At 40.2% G+C, this 17,089-nt stretch overlaps 4 protein-coding genes across 4 annotated transcripts; all 4 read left to right on the top strand.

Moving 5' to 3' along the window:
• Window positions 1–1,676: 1,676 nt before the first annotated feature.
• LOC113578433 (elongation factor 1-alpha) lies at window positions 1,677–4,856 on the top strand. The gene is made up of 8 exons (XM_027011671.2): window positions 1,677–1,784; window positions 2,398–2,552; window positions 2,834–3,013; window positions 3,099–3,395; window positions 3,479–3,629; window positions 3,711–3,967; window positions 4,105–4,339; window positions 4,445–4,856. The coding sequence occupies exons 2-8, from the start codon at window positions 2,409–2,411 to the stop codon at window positions 4,567–4,569; spliced, it is 1,389 nt and encodes a 462-aa protein (XP_026867472.1). The 5' UTR covers window positions 1,677–1,784; window positions 2,398–2,408; the 3' UTR covers window positions 4,570–4,856.
• Window positions 4,857–5,077: 221 nt separating this feature from the next.
• On the top strand, window positions 5,078–8,353 carry LOC113578434 (elongation factor 1-alpha-like). The gene is made up of 8 exons (XM_027011672.2): window positions 5,078–5,174; window positions 5,644–5,799; window positions 6,107–6,286; window positions 6,419–6,715; window positions 6,993–7,143; window positions 7,266–7,522; window positions 7,673–7,907; window positions 8,021–8,353. Exons 2-8 carry the CDS (start codon window positions 5,656–5,658, stop codon window positions 8,143–8,145), a joined length of 1,389 nt encoding a protein of 462 aa, XP_026867473.1. The 5' UTR covers window positions 5,078–5,174; window positions 5,644–5,655; the 3' UTR covers window positions 8,146–8,353.
• A 483-nt stretch (window positions 8,354–8,836) lies between these two features.
• Window positions 8,837–12,532, top strand: LOC113578442 (cyclic GMP-AMP synthase). Its single transcript, XM_027011688.2, has 6 exons — window positions 8,837–9,074; window positions 9,422–9,660; window positions 10,352–10,577; window positions 11,342–11,617; window positions 11,715–11,814; window positions 11,892–12,532. Exons 1-6 carry the CDS (start codon window positions 8,906–8,908, stop codon window positions 12,397–12,399), a joined length of 1,518 nt encoding a protein of 505 aa, XP_026867489.1. The 5' UTR covers window positions 8,837–8,905; the 3' UTR covers window positions 12,400–12,532.
• A 1,069-nt stretch (window positions 12,533–13,601) lies between these two features.
• On the top strand, window positions 13,602–16,634 carry rpl11 (ribosomal protein L11). Its single transcript, XM_035529505.1, has 6 exons — window positions 13,602–13,646; window positions 14,089–14,239; window positions 14,349–14,455; window positions 15,671–15,802; window positions 16,264–16,374; window positions 16,555–16,634. The coding sequence occupies exons 1-6, from the start codon at window positions 13,608–13,610 to the stop codon at window positions 16,582–16,584; spliced, it is 570 nt and encodes a 189-aa protein (XP_035385398.1). The 5' UTR covers window positions 13,602–13,607; the 3' UTR covers window positions 16,585–16,634.
• The last annotated feature ends 455 nt before the right edge of the window (window positions 16,635–17,089 follow it).

The raw sequence follows: 17,089 nt of genomic DNA, 5'->3' as shown, positions 1-17,089 counted from the left end.
AGGATGACCTCAGGACTATGTGGGCATATAGACTAGCTGCCTGTGTAACAATCAGTAAATGCAAGTAAAGCAAAAAAGAAAGAAAGAAAGAATAAGTCCTTCTTTTCTTTCAAGGCCCTTACAAATTTTCAAATTACTACCAGCAATTTTGTATGCCAATTTGTGTTTTTTGTTTTAAGTTTAAATTGTTTAGTGTTCATTAAAGTGTGTGCTGCATTTTGGATCATCAGAGAAAACACCCAAAGAAGGCCTGGTTCTTCAGGTTTGGTGACCAAGTCCCTCCTCTTCCTGGATTTATGGAAAGTGACTGTTGTGTTAAAATAGGTTGACACTCATAACCTTACCTCAGCATAGCAATGGTTATTCAAAATTTAAGATTACACCAGAGTCATTTAAAGTGTGTTGTTTAGGCTGACAAATTTCAGAGACAGCACAAACGAAAGCAATCTGATTATATGTGTCTACTCAAATATCAGTAAGTTGTGTGTCAATAATCTGTAATTTTCTAGCAACAACAACTTATTTTTCTATCCCATAGAGAAATGTATTCTGCTTTCAGTGTGAGTGACTGAGAGTCTGTGTAGCATGCTGCTCTTTTGACTGAAAGTAGCAGTTGCTGGCCAAGCATCTGTTACCTGAACTGGCAGAGGAAAAGGGAGAGGAGTGGAAGCTCAGAGGGAGACCACAAGGCCCTAGGCCTGACCTAGGATCACTAATACGTTGGAGCTAGTAAACCCTAGAAAAATACAAAAAAGGCTAAACACTGGCTTTTAAGTACGGATTGAATAAAGTCACATGTCCCTCCAAACAACCATCAGTGACTTTATCTGCAGATAAAGCCTGAATATGAATAGGTCCCCATTGGGTGGGGATATGCAGGAGACAGGGGTGTTGTAACCTCCATTATGAAGTGTTCTGATGTAAATTCCTGTATTTTAATACAGTGTGTTGGGACTACACTATCTGCAAGCTGTTTAATGATAAAGAAATCTTCATTACATTGACCTGCTGCAATTCTTTGTTCTTTAGTGTTTGGTGTGCATTCAACACAAATTAAAATGTATTACGTATAATTTCCACAAGGATTAAATATTATTTTTAAAATAAGTAGTTAATGACATACATAAATTGTTTAAGTCTTTTAATAACTGAACATTTTACTAAATGATAATCATTCCTTAAGAATGGTTATTTTGTTGCTTTGACATGGGATATCTACAAAATCTAAAGTTTATATCTACAGAATACTTAATGTATGATGCTAAGTAACAGATTTTAAGAACATTACAACCAAAATCTAACGATATACTTGTGTAAACCATAACATGCCTTATTTAAAACACAGGCTACTCAAAAACATAAATGGCTCTTTTATGAGATATAAAAAAGCTTATGAATGGTTGCAGTTTAGGAAAACTAGCAAACGAAAACATGTCAGATGAAACTAGCAAGCGGCCACAGTTTCCATGCTTTAGAAACAGTAATTAAGAAATTATTTGAGAAATTCTACAGTATTTTAGTTGGTATGTTTTTAACGATTGAGCATCACATATGTCATACAGAGAATTCACGAAACAAAGTGATGACGTCTGTTTGCCGAGGCGGGGATTTTTCTCTGAATTGAGTGCGATTTGCGGGTCGATTAGGGAGGGGGAGAGGAAGATGGGGGTTGCAACCTAGACTGACCGCCTCCCGTGTATAAATTCCGCAACCAAGGCATTTTCTTCCTCTTTCTGTTACCTGGCAAAGGGGAGCAGCTGCTGTGGAGTAACCGAAAAACCCTGGTGAGTGGCTTGGCTTTTCTTCTCTTTGCCGTTTATGTATTTTCGTAGCTCTCGGGTAATTGAAGTTGGTAACAAAAATGATTATTGGTCTATTATGTAATTGCTCGGCATTTTTCCGCATTAAGACAAATTTAATGGTGATGAAATGAATCGAAATATCATTTAAATATGTGATGTTGAAACTGCTGTTCGGCTGATTCGGCGTGACCTTTTTGAAGTAATTTGCGGAATTTAATTTGAACGAGGGACGGGAACCGGGAAAAGAACAAAGGCATTCACTCAGTCGTTGCCGTCCGTCAGTATAAACGCGTTCCTCACACTCCTTATTGGAACAACTGGTTGAAAATCCTGTACGAGCAGATGTCCTAGTTTCGAATGGATTCCTTTTGGACACTTTGGTATTTAGCTGTAACTTAATCTTACGTGGCCCTAAAACACGTGTCGTTTCTGGGCTTGTGGCCGATTTCTAGACTAGGCCCAGGCGCTAAATAAGTTCGAGGCCATTTTTAATGACGTTATTTGAGGCCGGAATTGATCGCATATCAGGCCAGCAATGTAAGGACCATGACTTGTAGACTGCGCACATTGTAAATCATTTTTTCCTTTACAACAGAAACGTAAATCATGGGAAAGGAAAAGACCCACATTAACATCGTGGTTATCGGCCACGTCGACTCTGGAAAGTCAACCACCACCGGCCATTTGATCTACAAATGCGGAGGCATTGACAAAAGAACAATCGAGAAGTTTGAGAAGGAAGCTGCTGAGGTGATTTTTCCATTTTCTTTACTTGAACTGTAAACCTTTTAGTTGTACTCATGACTCACTGGAGCCAAGATGGCGGACGGGGCATGGGTCTGTGCGTAAGCCGGTTGGGCGTGTGAATGGGTGTGGCTTATATAGACGAATGACGCTGCAATATTTGTAATGGCTTCCAGTTTTTCTATAGTTCTCTCTGCATCAATCGAGTAGTTTTAATCTTGATTAGCTTCATTAAACAGTACATTTTGTATTCAGTTATGTAATTTGCCTGAATCTTCCTCTTGCAGATGGGCAAGGGCTCCTTCAAATATGCGTGGGTGCTGGACAAATTGAAGGCTGAGCGTGAGCGTGGCATCACCATTGATATTGCTCTCTGGAAATTTGAGACCAGCAAATACTACATCACCATCATTGATGCCCCTGGACACAGAGACTTCATCAAGAACATGATCACTGGTACTTCACAGGTCAGTGCAACTTGACTAGTCTAATGTCCAAGTGCAATAGTCAGGTTGTTCCATTAGGCTGAACAAAGTTGTGCTCTCTTTGCAGGCTGACTGTGCTGTCCTGATTGTTGCTGGTGGTGTGGGTGAATTTGAGGCTGGTATTTCCAAGAATGGACAGACCCGTGAGCACGCCCTCCTGGCTTTCACCCTGGGAGTGAAGCAGCTAATTGTTGGAGTCAACAAGATGGATTCCACTGAACCCCCTTACAGCCAGGCTCGCTTTGAGGAGATCACTAAGGAAGTCAGCGCTTATATCAAAAAGATTGGCTACAATCCAGCAGGTGTTGCTTTTGTCCCAATTTCTGGATGGCATGGAGACAACATGTTGGAGCCCAGCTCAAACGTGAGTAAACTGCATGTGTTCACCTTGAGCAGGTAATCGCATCTTTGTACACAAGCTGTGCCTCACAGTTGTTTCCTTTCTAGATGGGCTGGTTCAAGGGATGGAAGGTTGAGCGCAAGGAAGGCAATGCCAGTGGGACCACTCTGCTTGAAGCCCTGGATGCCATCCTGCCCCCCTCCCGCCCCACCGACAAGCCACTTCGTCTGCCGCTGCAGGATGTCTACAAGATTGGAGGTTTGTAGTGTTGAAGGCACTTCATTGACTTTAATATACCAAATAGGTGTTTGCCATCACCTTTCCCCCCCCACTATGCAGGCATTGGAACTGTACCTGTGGGCCGTGTTGAGACTGGTGTCCTCAAGCCTGGCATGGTCGTGACCTTTGCTCCAGTCAATGTGACCACTGAGGTCAAATCTGTTGAGATGCATCACGAGTCCCTTCCTGAAGCAACACCTGGTGACAATGTTGGCTTCAATGTTAAGAACGTGTCTGTGAAGGATATTCGTCGTGGTAATGTCGCTGGAGACAGCAAGAATGACCCACCCCAGGAGGCTGGTAGCTTCATTGCTCAGGTTGGATACAGTAACATGAGCCTTTTTAGCTGTTACAGCTTTACTATTTTCAAAATACAAATCTACAGAAATTTGCACTCATCTCTGATCACTAGCTCTGGAAGTGAGAACTAACTACTGTTGGATCTGTTCTGCAGGTCATCATCCTAAACCACCCTGGTCAGATCTCTCAGGGCTATGCTCCTGTGCTGGACTGCCACACTGCCCATATTGCCTGCAAGTTTGCTGAGCTCAAGGAGAAGATCGACCGTCGTTCTGGCAAGAAGCTTGAGGATAACCCCAAGAACCTCAAGTCTGGGGATGCTGCCATTGTTGAAATGATCCCTGGCAAACCCATGTGTGTGGAGAGCTTCTCAACTTACCCTCCTCTTGGTGAGTGCCTATTGTGTACAATGCCTTGAATGCCAGCTTGTCTAAGAAATTGTGTATCTGCTCTACTGTAGTAGTTTGTGTGGCTAATGGTGTCACTGTCTTCAGGGCGTTTTGCTGTGCGTGACATGAGGCAGACCGTTGCTGTTGGAGTCATCAAGAGTGTTGAGAAGAAGGCTGCTGGTGCTGGCAAGGTCACAAAGTCTGCACAGAAGGCTGCCAAGGCCAAGTGAATTCTCCTCATTCCAGCTGTTCCAAAGGTTTTGGGGTGTTGTGCCCCATCTCCTGGAATTTCTCTAAACCTGGGCACTCTACTCAAGGACTGGCTGATGCTGATTAAAACCCATCGGAAAAATTTTCGCAGGAAAGGAATCCAATATGGATAACTTGTGGTTTCAATATTGATTGACTGAGTGCCTCTTTCAGTTGTTAATTTGAGTTTAATGGTTTAGAACTGCCTGTTGCCACAGTTGAATTGGAAGGAAGCTGCTGAGTAACTAATAAAGGTATTAAAAAATTTGCAATTTGTCTGCTTGTATATAGGCATACCTGGAAAGTGTTCAGCTTGATGTAACTCGAGCATGCAGCTGTTGGGCACGTGTCGCTGCTCTCATATGCTGCGAGGTCTTGTTCTCTGAACAATGGCTTCTCTATCCAATCACGAACCAGTGTTCACAAAGCTACCAATGGTATCCCCGATTTCGTGGGTATCACGATCCCCGTGTAATGCTCTCCCGCCCCTCAACCGAGCCGGTATAAATATGGGCGAGTTGTGTGACTCGTTCCTTTTTTTTCTACGTCTAGCTTGGGGGGTCTTCGAGCGGTGTTTGTAGAGCTGGTAAGTTGTAAAGGCCTGCAATGAATACTTAAGTCTTGTGCGTGGTTTTTACATGTAATATGAACAGATATATATTTTTTTTTTTGGGTGGGGGGGGGGGTTGTTTTAATCGCAAGGTATTGCTGTATGGACGGGGGAATACTGAAACTAGTGGCTGCGTATTCCCAGCATTGAAGGTTAATCAACTTGGGTTTTAGTTAAAGCGATACCGCCCACTTGTCTTTTGAGACTACGTAACGAGCTGAAGTTGGTGGCACTGCTGAAACAACATGGCCGGTGTGCAGCTCGTGTCTTAACATGGAGGGTATGAAGTAAGAGTGAGGGAGGGGGGGGCGCCTTGTGGCACGCACTTAAACGCGCACTTGTCCCAGGCCGTGTTCACAAAAGTCAACTCCTCTCAAACATTTGTAATATTTTAATGCCATCGTGACTTAAGAGCTTACGCAACAATGTTATTGTTTCTTCACAGTAAATTGCAACCATGGGTAAGGAAAAAATACATATCAACATAGTGGTTATTGGCCATGTCGACTCCGGCAAGTCCACGACCACAGGGCATCTAATCTACAAATGTGGAGGTATCGACAAGAGAACCATTGAGAAATTTGAGAAAGAAGCAGCTGAGGTATGGTTGCGTAGACAAAATCTGTCTTGCTATAAATAAAATGTGAAAAGCATGCCGCTTGTCTTTTTTTGGGGTTGCGCGTGGTGAGCGACACCTAGTGTTCAGTTGTCCTTACTGAGGTCTCAAATGCACTCATGTATATCATGGAAAACTCACGTCTACACGATTGGAGTTAAAACAGCTCGTTAAATATTTAAAATTTGTAAAGAGCTGGACTGATGTGAAACGCTGTGTGTGTTTGTATTTTTTGAGGGGGTATTTCATTGCTTCATCTGATGTGTTGCATAACTTTCTCTAAAACAAAAAGATGGGCAAGGGCTCCTTCAAATATGCCTGGGTGCTGGACAAACTGAAGGCTGAGCGTGAGCGTGGCATCACCATTGACATCTCTCTCTGGAAATTTGAGACCAGCAAATACTACATCACCATCATTGATGCCCCTGGACACAGAGACTTCATCAAGAACATGATCACTGGTACTTCACAGGTATATGTGTTTATTGTCAATTCTGTTGAAACTTAAAACAATTTTCTGTAGTTTCTCCCACACTTTCTTGATAACAGGTAAAGTCATATATTTAACTTCCCATTATTTATTTATTTATTTATTTTCTAATAGGCTGACTGTGCTGTCCTGATTGTTGCTGCTGGTGTGGGTGAATTTGAGGCTGGTATTTCCAAGAATGGACAGACCCGTGAGCACGCCCTCCTGGCTTTCACCCTGGGAGTGAAGCAGCTAATTGTTGGAGTCAACAAGATGGATTCCACTGAACCCCCTTACAGCCAGGCTCGCTTTGAGGAGATCACCAAGGAAGTCAGTGCTTATATCAAGAAGATTGGCTACAACCCAGCAGGTGTGGTGTTTGTCCCAATTTCGGGATGGCATGGAGACAATATGTTGGAGCCCAGCTCAAACGTAAGGAGTGAACTTTTAAAGCCAACCTGGTTTTTCAAAGCTAAATTACATCTTTGATAGTTAATGTTACCCCCTCACTCTCTATATAGCAATAAAACAGATAGGATTTTTTCTCTGTGACTAATCATAAAAGAATGCTATTCAAAACAGGAAAATATCATGTCATTGGCCACTTTAATTGGTCAAGAACAAATTGCTTTCCAAAACATTCTGGTCAGAGAATGGCCGGATATAAAACTATTGCTTGTTTAGGGCTGGTTGACTTTGCACTTTGTAGATGACCTGGTTCAAGGGGTGGAAGATTGAGCGTAAAGAAGGGGCTGCCAGTGGCACCACACTTTTGGAGGCCCTTGACTCTATCCTGCCCCCCTCCCGCCCCACCGACAAGCCACTTCGCCTGCCCTTGCAGGACGTCTACAAGATTGGAGGTAAAATGTCCATTGTGTTCATTCCTCTCATACCCTAGTTTGAATGCATTGAACGTATTATTTCAATACTCTGAACTGCTGAAATCAAGCAATAAACAGTTGTTTTCTTGTTTCTTTCTTAGGCATTGGAACTGTACCTGTGGGTCGAGTGGAGACTGGTGTCCTTAAGCCTGGCATGGTCGTGACCTTTGCTCCTGTCAATGTGACCACTGAGGTCAAATCTGTTGAGATGCATCACGAGTCTCTTGCTGAGGCTGTGCCTGGTGACAACGTTGGCTTCAATGTTAAGAACGTATCAGTTAAAGAAATCCGCCGTGGCAACGTGGCTGGAGACAGTAAAAATGACCCTCCCCAGCAGGCTGATAATTTCACAGCTCAGGTTAGATACAGTAACATATAAGTACCTCTAAAATATAAGCCTTTTAGCTGCTATTACTTTACTCTTTTCAAAATAAGAATTTACAGAAATTCTTAATAGTGGCTATTTAGTGACAGTTGATTGTGAAAAATCTTCAACTTCCTCTTCCAGGTCATCATCCTGAACCACCCTGGTCAGATCTCTCAGGGCTATGCTCCTGTGCTGGACTGTCATACTGCTCATATTGCCTGCAAGTTTTCTGAGCTCAAGGAGAAGATCGACCGTCGTTCTGGCAAGAAGCTTGAGGATAACCCCAAGAACCTCAAGTCTGGGGATGCTGCCATTGTCCTCATGGTTCCAGGGAAGCCCATGTGTGTGGAGATGTTCTCACAGTACCCACCACTGGGTAAGCATAGTAATTTGAATTAAGGTTGCTGTACTCTAGTGTTTAAAATTCAATATGCTGCCGTGTGTTACCATTTTAAAGCCTTTAACTGCCATTTTGCATGTTTGGTTCAGGTCGTTTTGCTGTGCGTGACATGAGACAGACAGTAGCTGTTGGCGTCATTAAGGCTGTTGACAAGAAAGCTTCCACTGGTGGCAAAGTGACCAAGTCTGCTCAGAAGGCTGCCAAAACCAAATGAACCCCCCTAACAGACAAACCAAAAGTCATGCTCATGCCAACCCCTCCTGCCATGTACCTAACCCTGAACTCACTCTTGAAGGACTGGTTAATGCTTATAAAAACCCATCGTAAAAGCTTCCGCAGGAAAGGAGGAAAATATCTTTTTCTAAGCATCTTGGGGGGAAATGATGAAAAACAATAAAAATATGATGATTAATTACAAATGATGCCAAGAGTATTTCTGTTCATTTCAAAACACCACTGATTGTGTCTGTTCCATTACAAACCGCACATTTTAGTAAATGTCTTGAAGTAAACACATTTTAAGCTTTAGATTTTTAAGAGCTGACTTGAGATCTTACAAGTAAGCATCTGTAACTTTTGATTCCTCTAATGTAAACAAAAAAATTGTAACTACATTTTGTTGATTATTTTGTATATATCATTTTGAATTATTAACCTAAATATGTTATATTAAGATTAAGGCTCCTAATGTAGCACTCCTGGTTTTTAAAAGGCACATATAGGGTGCTCCTCCTTCTTTGGAAGTGTTGTGTAATCCAGGAAGAACCGGTAAAGGGAGTGAGCAGCTTCATTTTCATTATAATGAAAGTAAGATCACGTAGCAGAGTGGAACTCCACAATACAATTGCTGTCATACACAGACAAGAGACATTCTTCAGATCTGAAGCCCAAGTAAGTGTGATCATATTACTTAATTCTGTATTTCTGAGATTTTAACTTTTGATAGCCTAACTGATGGGTTCCTTTCCTAATATATGCAGTTGGATAAAGTTAAGGCATTTGAGTTCGTGTTTGAGATGGCCCAACACATGCCTTTGAAGAAATCAAGCTGTGTCAACAAAGAAGTGCCAGACTCACCTTTGCTACATGAAATCGTTGGCATGAATCCTCTGCCTTACACAAAATGGAGGAAGCGACAGACAGGTAAAGGGGAGGTGATGGCAAAGCAGAGATGTCTGTCTGTCTCTTAATTTTTTTAATGCCCAAAGTGTAACTCATAGTTGTATTGTTTTTGATGTCAAACCTGCATGAAGACGTTTTTAAAGTTTGGTATATGCCTATTTAATAAGATGTTATGAGCTTTTATTCACAAAACCCACCCCTTTGCATTTTTAAATTATTAAGGAACAATTTAATACTTCAGACATGACCTGTTGGAACTACAACAGTAACCTCCTTAACCAAAATGAACATGAGGACAAAAAACAATTATATTGTTGATTAAGATTAATTTTTCTACTGCAATACTGGTCAGTCATTTCTTTTTGAAGGCTGCCCTAGAGCACAGCAGAGGGCAGGGGAAGCTTTGTCCATCTCTGCCCAGCTTGACCGGCTGATCAGGCAGCGTGGCCGGGATCTGCGCCTGCGCCAGATTGAGCGCAAGCCTGCCGTGATGTTGGTCAATAATCTCATCAAGGATTTACTCAAATTCCTGAAGGAAAATGAAGGGCACTCTTTCTTTAGAGATGTCTCTGTTTTCACTAGTGGAAGTTACTATGAATTAGTTAAGGTAAACAAAAAGAAACATTGACCATGTTTGTGTAGCCTGAAGTATTTGGGAGAGCAAGGAGTATTAACACTGCTCATTTCATTGTGCAAACTTATTTTTCCAATTTAGAATATAAAATAAAAATCCCACCATCCCTCAAACTCAAATGAGATAACTCCAGGACTCAGAGAATTCCTGAGATTTGCATAAATTATTTGTAGTGCAGTTTGTTTAAAGTATTTTGTTGTGTAAATCATTTAATTGGGTGGTTTGTGTAGTGCAAGAGAGGGGTTAAAATATATATTGTTGAGGATAGTAGAGGTCAGTTTTCCAGTTTTCCACTTTTGAACTATAGTTTTACACAGATTCAACTTAGTTCTTGGCTACTTACCAACTAAGTGATATCATATAATCTGAGATCCATATTAAGCAAATATAAGTGTAATGTGTAATGCACTATTGCACACAGTATGAATATAATTCATACTTCATGACCTTTAGCACTGAAGTGTAATGCAAGTAATTGCATGTTCCTTTGATGCTTTCTTTTGGATGTGAAGAACAAATTTTTATGTGTTTGTGTGTGTCTGTGTGTTTGCATGTAAATAAAAGTCAGTTATACACATTTACAGTACAGGGGTGAATTAAAAAGTCACAAATACACTGTAAAAAGCTTTTTCCTTGCAGATGTATTTGTTTTTTTCCCCAACAGATCAATAAACCCAATGAGTTTGACATCATGTTGAAACTTAAAACCCCACAACTTACATGGATGGCGCTGGAGGACTATAATGGACTTTTCTATAGAGTTTCCCTCTGTCGGTCCACACGCTCAGAAATACGGTCTTTTCTCCTAGAAGATGAACGCACTATCTCATCAAGCAAAGTAATAAAGGAGATGCAACGCTTGGTGCACAAGTTCATGAACACACATCAAGGTTTGGCACACTACAAGACAATATCTCATTGCTGCTTTCAACTTTCAGCATTTTGGGGTATATTCCTCTCAATTGGCACAAAGATAGCTGTAATCAATCTTGTAAATAATTGGATGATCTTTACACCATGACTCTAACAGTCTGGTTCTAATTTTGAAGTTTTTATGACATATGGACATATGGTAAGTTCAGCCTCACATATTCTAGAACATGGCACAGTTTAAATACTTCCTTTTCCATTTTTGCACTTTTAAACACTGGATTCACATTCTGCTAAATCAATCTGAGTGTAACAGTACACATTTTGCAGGTACAGACCAGTTCTGAATTATGAATTATGATCAGTTGTGGTTTGAGGAGTGAATAAAAAAATGTAGAAAGGCAAAAGAACTCAGGTATTTGGGCCTGAGTTATGGGTAGCTTCTGCTTCTGCTATGCAGACAGACCTGTTCTTGCTAAAGACATGGTGTGTATAAATGACAGAGAACAGAGTAAATATAGGGTGGTATATATATATTGCATCAGTAGAAATATCTATTGCATCAGTTAATTCATAACTATATTTTACAACAATATAAAAATAGAAATAAATAATTTAAACATTTTAAATGCTATTTTTTATGTCAGTGATTTTTAGTTCCTGCATTTTAAGATCATATTCAGTGCCACATGTCTCTAATAGATTCTTTATGTGTCACAGCTGTGTTTATTTGGGAAATTTATCATTCATTCATAGGAACTCCTGCTTGTGTTTTGTTTTTTAGTGCATGCTGGTGATGGATGCTGGGTCATTTGTAAGAATCGGGTAAATTCACCAGCGGTAACCCTGGCATTCAAGAAGCACAAGGATGATGATATAGAACTGTCTGTAGATATTGTACCTGCCTTAGAGGTATCACAAGGCTGGCCAGAAGCTGCTCGGAGTGGCCTGGACATAGATAAGTGGCTTGGCAAGAAAGCTCGGCGGAAATTTGTTAGCCGGCCCGTTTATTTTGTCCCGAAAAGACCTAAATGGCGAAAGCTCAGTGATCATGAAAAAGGTTAACATTTGGTCAGTCTATCCAGTCTGTTTCACAAAATGAGCCTTTGGGGGTATTTGAATGACAGCTGATGTGATTGCATGTGTATGCATTGTAGAGAGCTGGAGAATATCATTCTCTCACATTGAAAAAGAAATGATCATGTTCCATGGCAACAAGAAGACTTGCTGTGAGACTAAACCAAATGAATGCTGCCGGTAAGAATGAATACTTGACTTTAATTTCTCAACTTTTAATTGTAGTGATGTTCTTAATTGTCTATGTGTTCTATTAGAAAACTGTGTTTGCGGCTTCTCAAGTGTCTGTTTGAGGGATTGAAGAATACATATCCAAAAGAACTTGAGCCTCTCTGCTCATATCATGGGAAAACTGCCTTCTTCCATAACCTTTCCCAAAGATTTGAAGACTCTCTGTGGACCCCTGGGCAGCTTTCTCACTGTTTTATGAGGCTTCTGGTAGACTTTGAGCATGCAGCACAAATTGGCTCTCTTCCCCACTTCTTTATTCCCCAATTCAATCTCTTCTCTCCGGCCAGCTTTCCTAAGCGATCTCTCCTGTTTCTGGCCAATTCTCTGAGGGAGCAGAGGGAATTAGGGCTTCCTCTTTTGCGTGCCCCAAGTCCTACCCCAGCCCTTTGCTGTACTCCTCCCCTTCAACTGCAGTCTGAGGAAATATCCCAACAACAAGTTACCTTGAGAAAGAATGACACTAAGGCTTTTGTGATTTGCATTATGATATTCACTTGCATTATAATATTTTTGACTGCATATGTGCTGAAGTAAGGTTTATGTATAAACCTAGCAACCATCTTTACAGAATCTGACCTCCTAAGACTATATGTAAATATTTATGTTTATTTTCTAACCAATTTTCAGATAAATTAATTTAAATGTTTATTGACCTGAGAACGTTATTTTATTCCTCTCTTTTTAAAAATTATATAAAAACATTTAATGAATGTATGATTGAAATGTAACAACATAAAACAACAGTAAAGATTAGAAAACAGCAATGAACAACTTGTGTTTGATGTATCTATGTACTTATTGGCAGTGAGACAAGAAAAATGTTATATGGTCTTTCTATTCAATTCTAGTTATATACAGTGGTACATAATTAAAGCTGGTTATTTGGATTTGGAGTTTCATGATAAAATCAGAATTATTTTTAACATGACATAGATTTCATCATCACTGACCTGAGGCTTGAATTGTGGTGTGTTTCAGCAACTTGAATATGATTTCATTTGTTTTTAGAATCACTCTCTTATAATAAATTGCTTTTATTTACTTATATCTTATTTTCAGTGAGAATTATAATTCATTCTCAGTGAGAACACTGATAAGCAGGGATTGTTTTAGAATAACAAAATCTATTTGAAATCATAAGTGTAAGGAGACTCAGTATTATCAGTATTATTATTATTCTATTTTGCTGTATTAATATCCTATGTATTGCCTAAAATCTATTCCATTTTAGCTATCACAAAAGAATACATAGAGGCTGTCGATATCGTGACCATTTTTGAGTGTAGTGGGTTAAACCATATATTACAGAGAACAGTAGTGCTGTAGTATATATTTCAAAAAAGGTTATTTTCTGTTATTTTACCAGCCCCAAACAATGAAACTGTATATAATTCATATAAGCAAGCAGGTTGACATTAAGATGGTTTAAAAGATTAGCCTAAATAACTAATGGACTCGACTTTGGCTTATAAAAAGGAACGACATGCCTTGAATCTCTTTTTTCCCGGTTGTTTCTTAAGTGAACACATAACTATAAAAGCTCTGCGCCGGAAGCGTGTCGTCCTCTTCTAATGATCACAGATGGCGGTGAGTATTGGCGTTAAAGTACTGAAAATGGTGTCGCGTTGAAATCGTAAAACATCGTTTTATTGCTGTGGCATATATAAGGAATTCTAAGATGTCAGCTACAGAACAATTTTGGCCTATAGAAATAATGTCGTATTTTTACTGGGAACTGTTGGATGACAAAAATGAACAAGTACAAAACGGCTATCTTACCGGTGTGTGCCGGCATGCATCTAGTTCCTTTTAGCGAAAGCGTCAAAGAGCATGGTAAATGTTGATTTGTGTGCATGAAATTAGTATTGGTTAATAGTTTGGATAGTATAAAGTATCGCTCTTACACTTAATGGCTGGTGTTGCGCTTGCTAACATTATATAAGTCAGCAGTAGCTAGCTAGATGGCTAGCGTTAGCTATCAAAGCTAGTTACGCTAGGTACGAATGGGGGATGTCCAGGCATGTTCGCAAGGAAGTCTTGCTAGCTAGATAGCCGAGTTAAATGTTACAAATTTTCTGGGTTCATTCCCTTGTAGCTAACTAGTGGTGTCCAGTGTTGGCAGTTGTTGCCTAGAATGTGTTGGGAGTCGTGGCTTTAATGACTTTAAAGAGCATATCTACCGATGTGAAGTAACAGACATCAAGTCTGTTCAACTGTCTGCAGGACCAGAGTGAGAAGAAGGAGAACCCCATGAGGGAGCTGCGCATTCGTAAACTGTGCCTGAACATCTGTGTTGGGGAGAGTGGTGACAGGCTTACCCGTGCCGCCAAGGTGCTGGAACAGCTGACAGGCCAGACTCCTGTCTTCTCCAAAGGTAAAGTTCATCTGGCTGAACACATTGTTTAGGAGAAGCTTGCTTGTTTGAATGCTTGCTTTGGAACAAGGAGTCTGTCTTTGAAGTAATGTCTGTTCTCTTGTCATAGCCCGCTACACTGTGCGATCCTTTGGCATTCGTAGGAATGAAAAGATTGCAGTCCATTGCACTGTTCGTGGTGCCAAAGCTGAGGAGATCCTGGAGAAGGGGTTAAAGGTGAGCTTGTTGTACTGTAGGTTGTCTTCTGTTTAGCAGTATTGACACAGCAAAGTTGGAGGTTTGAACGGTTTCTGTAGCTGATTTGGCACAGTGTACAGACTTCACATTTTTCCTACTGGAAGGATGGGTGTTAATAAAGATAAACATGGGTTTTACATATCAACGTTGTTGGAGCCATATTCTGTATTTAGTAGTAAGACTACAGGTTATCTTTCTAGGTTGTAGTTGCCAGTCTTTGAAACTTAATTGTATGTTTAAGGACTACCACAAGTCTGAGCTTTTGTGATAGATTACACATTACTGGAGTGTCTTGAGTTGTTTTACGTCTTACTGTACATTTGTCTGACCACTGTCATCATTTTTTCTTACCTGTTGGGGGGGTAATTTATAATGTTAGATAAAACTACGTGTCGAAATATCGGTTTATTTGACCTTTACGTTAGTTGTGTAAAAGGAGGAAATAAATCTGTCTTTGTCTTAGGAAGTTGAACAACAGCATTTTGGTCATTTTATCATGTGCTAAAGGAAGGAGAAATATGGTAGCACCAGAGTGAGAATATGGTGATTAAAGATACTAAACCAATGAGCAAATTATGGTTTGTTCCACCCAAAATATAATAATTGGAAGTAATTTGTCTCCTATTTTATAGTGGTGTGGCATAGGACTGATCACTTTTTTTTTTTCCCCTGTACATGTTGATCACGAGCTATTTTACTTCACAAATTCAATCAAGTATGAAGTGTTTGCTTTTCTGCAACTGGTTAGATGTTAGATTTCCTAGATTTGTTACTCCTTGAAGTCTGCATTTGAAACTAGTTTATTCTTCTTGTTACAGGTCTTGACAGTGCTGCTTCTGTCCCCCTTTAGAATGATTAACAGAATATTTGATTATAAAAACTTAAGCCTTTCTGGACCAGTTTTCATACAAGGCTTTATTTTGTCTACAAAATAGACAATTTATTTTATTTAGGTTATTTAGAAGTTATGATTTTTATTTTTTTTTTTGCCATTTCAGATGTGATGCCACAGGTCTTGTATTAGCTTGACTTAGTTAGCTTTGTTAAAGTGCCTGAGGCAACATAAAATCCCTCACTGGTTAGACATGCTTGGATGGAATGAGGATGGGTTTCATGACCAGTTTGACCAGAAAATATTTGGTATGTTCTGTATATGCTGTATTAATGTTATTCTTAATTGTCTGGTATGTACAGGTGCGAGAGTATGAGTTGAGGAAAAACAACTTCTCAGACAGTGGAAACTTTGGCTTTGGTATCCAGGAGCACATTGATCTGGGTATCAAGTACGACCCCAGCATTGGCATCTATGGCTTGGACTTCTATGTGGTGAGTTCTGAACATGTGGTCTGTGTAATCTTCCCAAACCTGGTTTTCAACCTTTTAAAGCAAAGCCTAAATTTGCATTTGCATGGCAAGTTTATTTAATGACTACAACAAAAAAGGGGTCTTGAAGGAACGTCTCATTGACAGTAGTGGGTTTTGTTTGCAGCGGCTGAGTTAACTGTCCCACTCTACTAAGCGCTTAGGAATCGGTCCAGATTTGCTTGTGTTCAGTGTGGCCTAACTGGACGTTTTTCGACACTTCCCATGGTTTAATTTGCTGGAAGTTAGCAGTAACTTAGTTTGCAGCAGCTTTATTTGGCTCGGCATGCCATCTTGATAGTTCACTGTTCAGTTATTTTGTGCATTTGGATTCTTATCTTGAATGGCTTTCTTTGTCTTGTGAATCACCTATGAGGCTCTTGGACCATGTGTTCTGATGCACTCATCATGTCTTTGAATTGTAGGTTCTCGGCAGACCAGGCTTCAGCATTGCTGACAAGAAGAGGAAGAGGGGACGCATTGGCTTCAGGCACCGCATCCGGAAGGAGGAGGCAATGCGCTGGTTCCAGCAGAAGGTGTGTCTCTGAGGCTCTCTGCTTCTCCTCTCTAACAGCTCTTCATGATTGTAATGATTGTGAATTGTTGGGAACTATTTCTTAACAGTTGATTTGAAGATACTGCAGTTTTATCCGGAGGTGAGGTTGTTTGGTGAAATGTGCCAGTTTAATGCTAGTTTCTTTTCCTTGTTCTTTTAGTATGATGGCATCATCCTCCCTGGCAAGTAGAGGACCACATTTTGATTTTGTTAATAACAAATAAAATTGAAAACACCAACCTCCCCTGTGTTATTTTTGGAATCTTAAAATGGATGGCGTTCTAAAAGTGTTGCATATGAGTGTGGGTGGATGGTTAGTAGTTTGGTAAAATTTAGCTCATGAACATCTTAAGAGTATCTAACAGTTGGATTTGTAATTTGGCACTGGATTACCCATAGTCTCTGCAGCCTTATAACATTTTAGTCTGCTTGGCTAGAAAGCATGTTTTTAGCATTCCAGATGAGATACTGGCTGGCACATTGCTTTTTCTGATGGATGGTGTGATGGGCAAAAGACATTAAAAAGAAGGTACCCAGCCATATTTTCACATTGACGGTAAGTTCAGGAGAATGTAACCCGACCTTTATAATCTATTCCAAGAAGAACTGTTTTGGCTGGATTTCCTAAAGACATCAAAACATGAAGTTGTAGAGCATGTATCTCACTGAACAGTCTTAATTTTTGGAGGTAAATG

Source organism: Electrophorus electricus, chromosome 8 (assembly GCF_013358815.1).
Source record: "Electrophorus electricus isolate fEleEle1 chromosome 8, fEleEle1.pri, whole genome shotgun sequence".
Taxonomy (NCBI): Eukaryota; Metazoa; Chordata; class Actinopteri; order Gymnotiformes; family Gymnotidae; genus Electrophorus; species Electrophorus electricus.
This window is presented reverse-complemented; position numbering and strand designations above follow the sequence as displayed.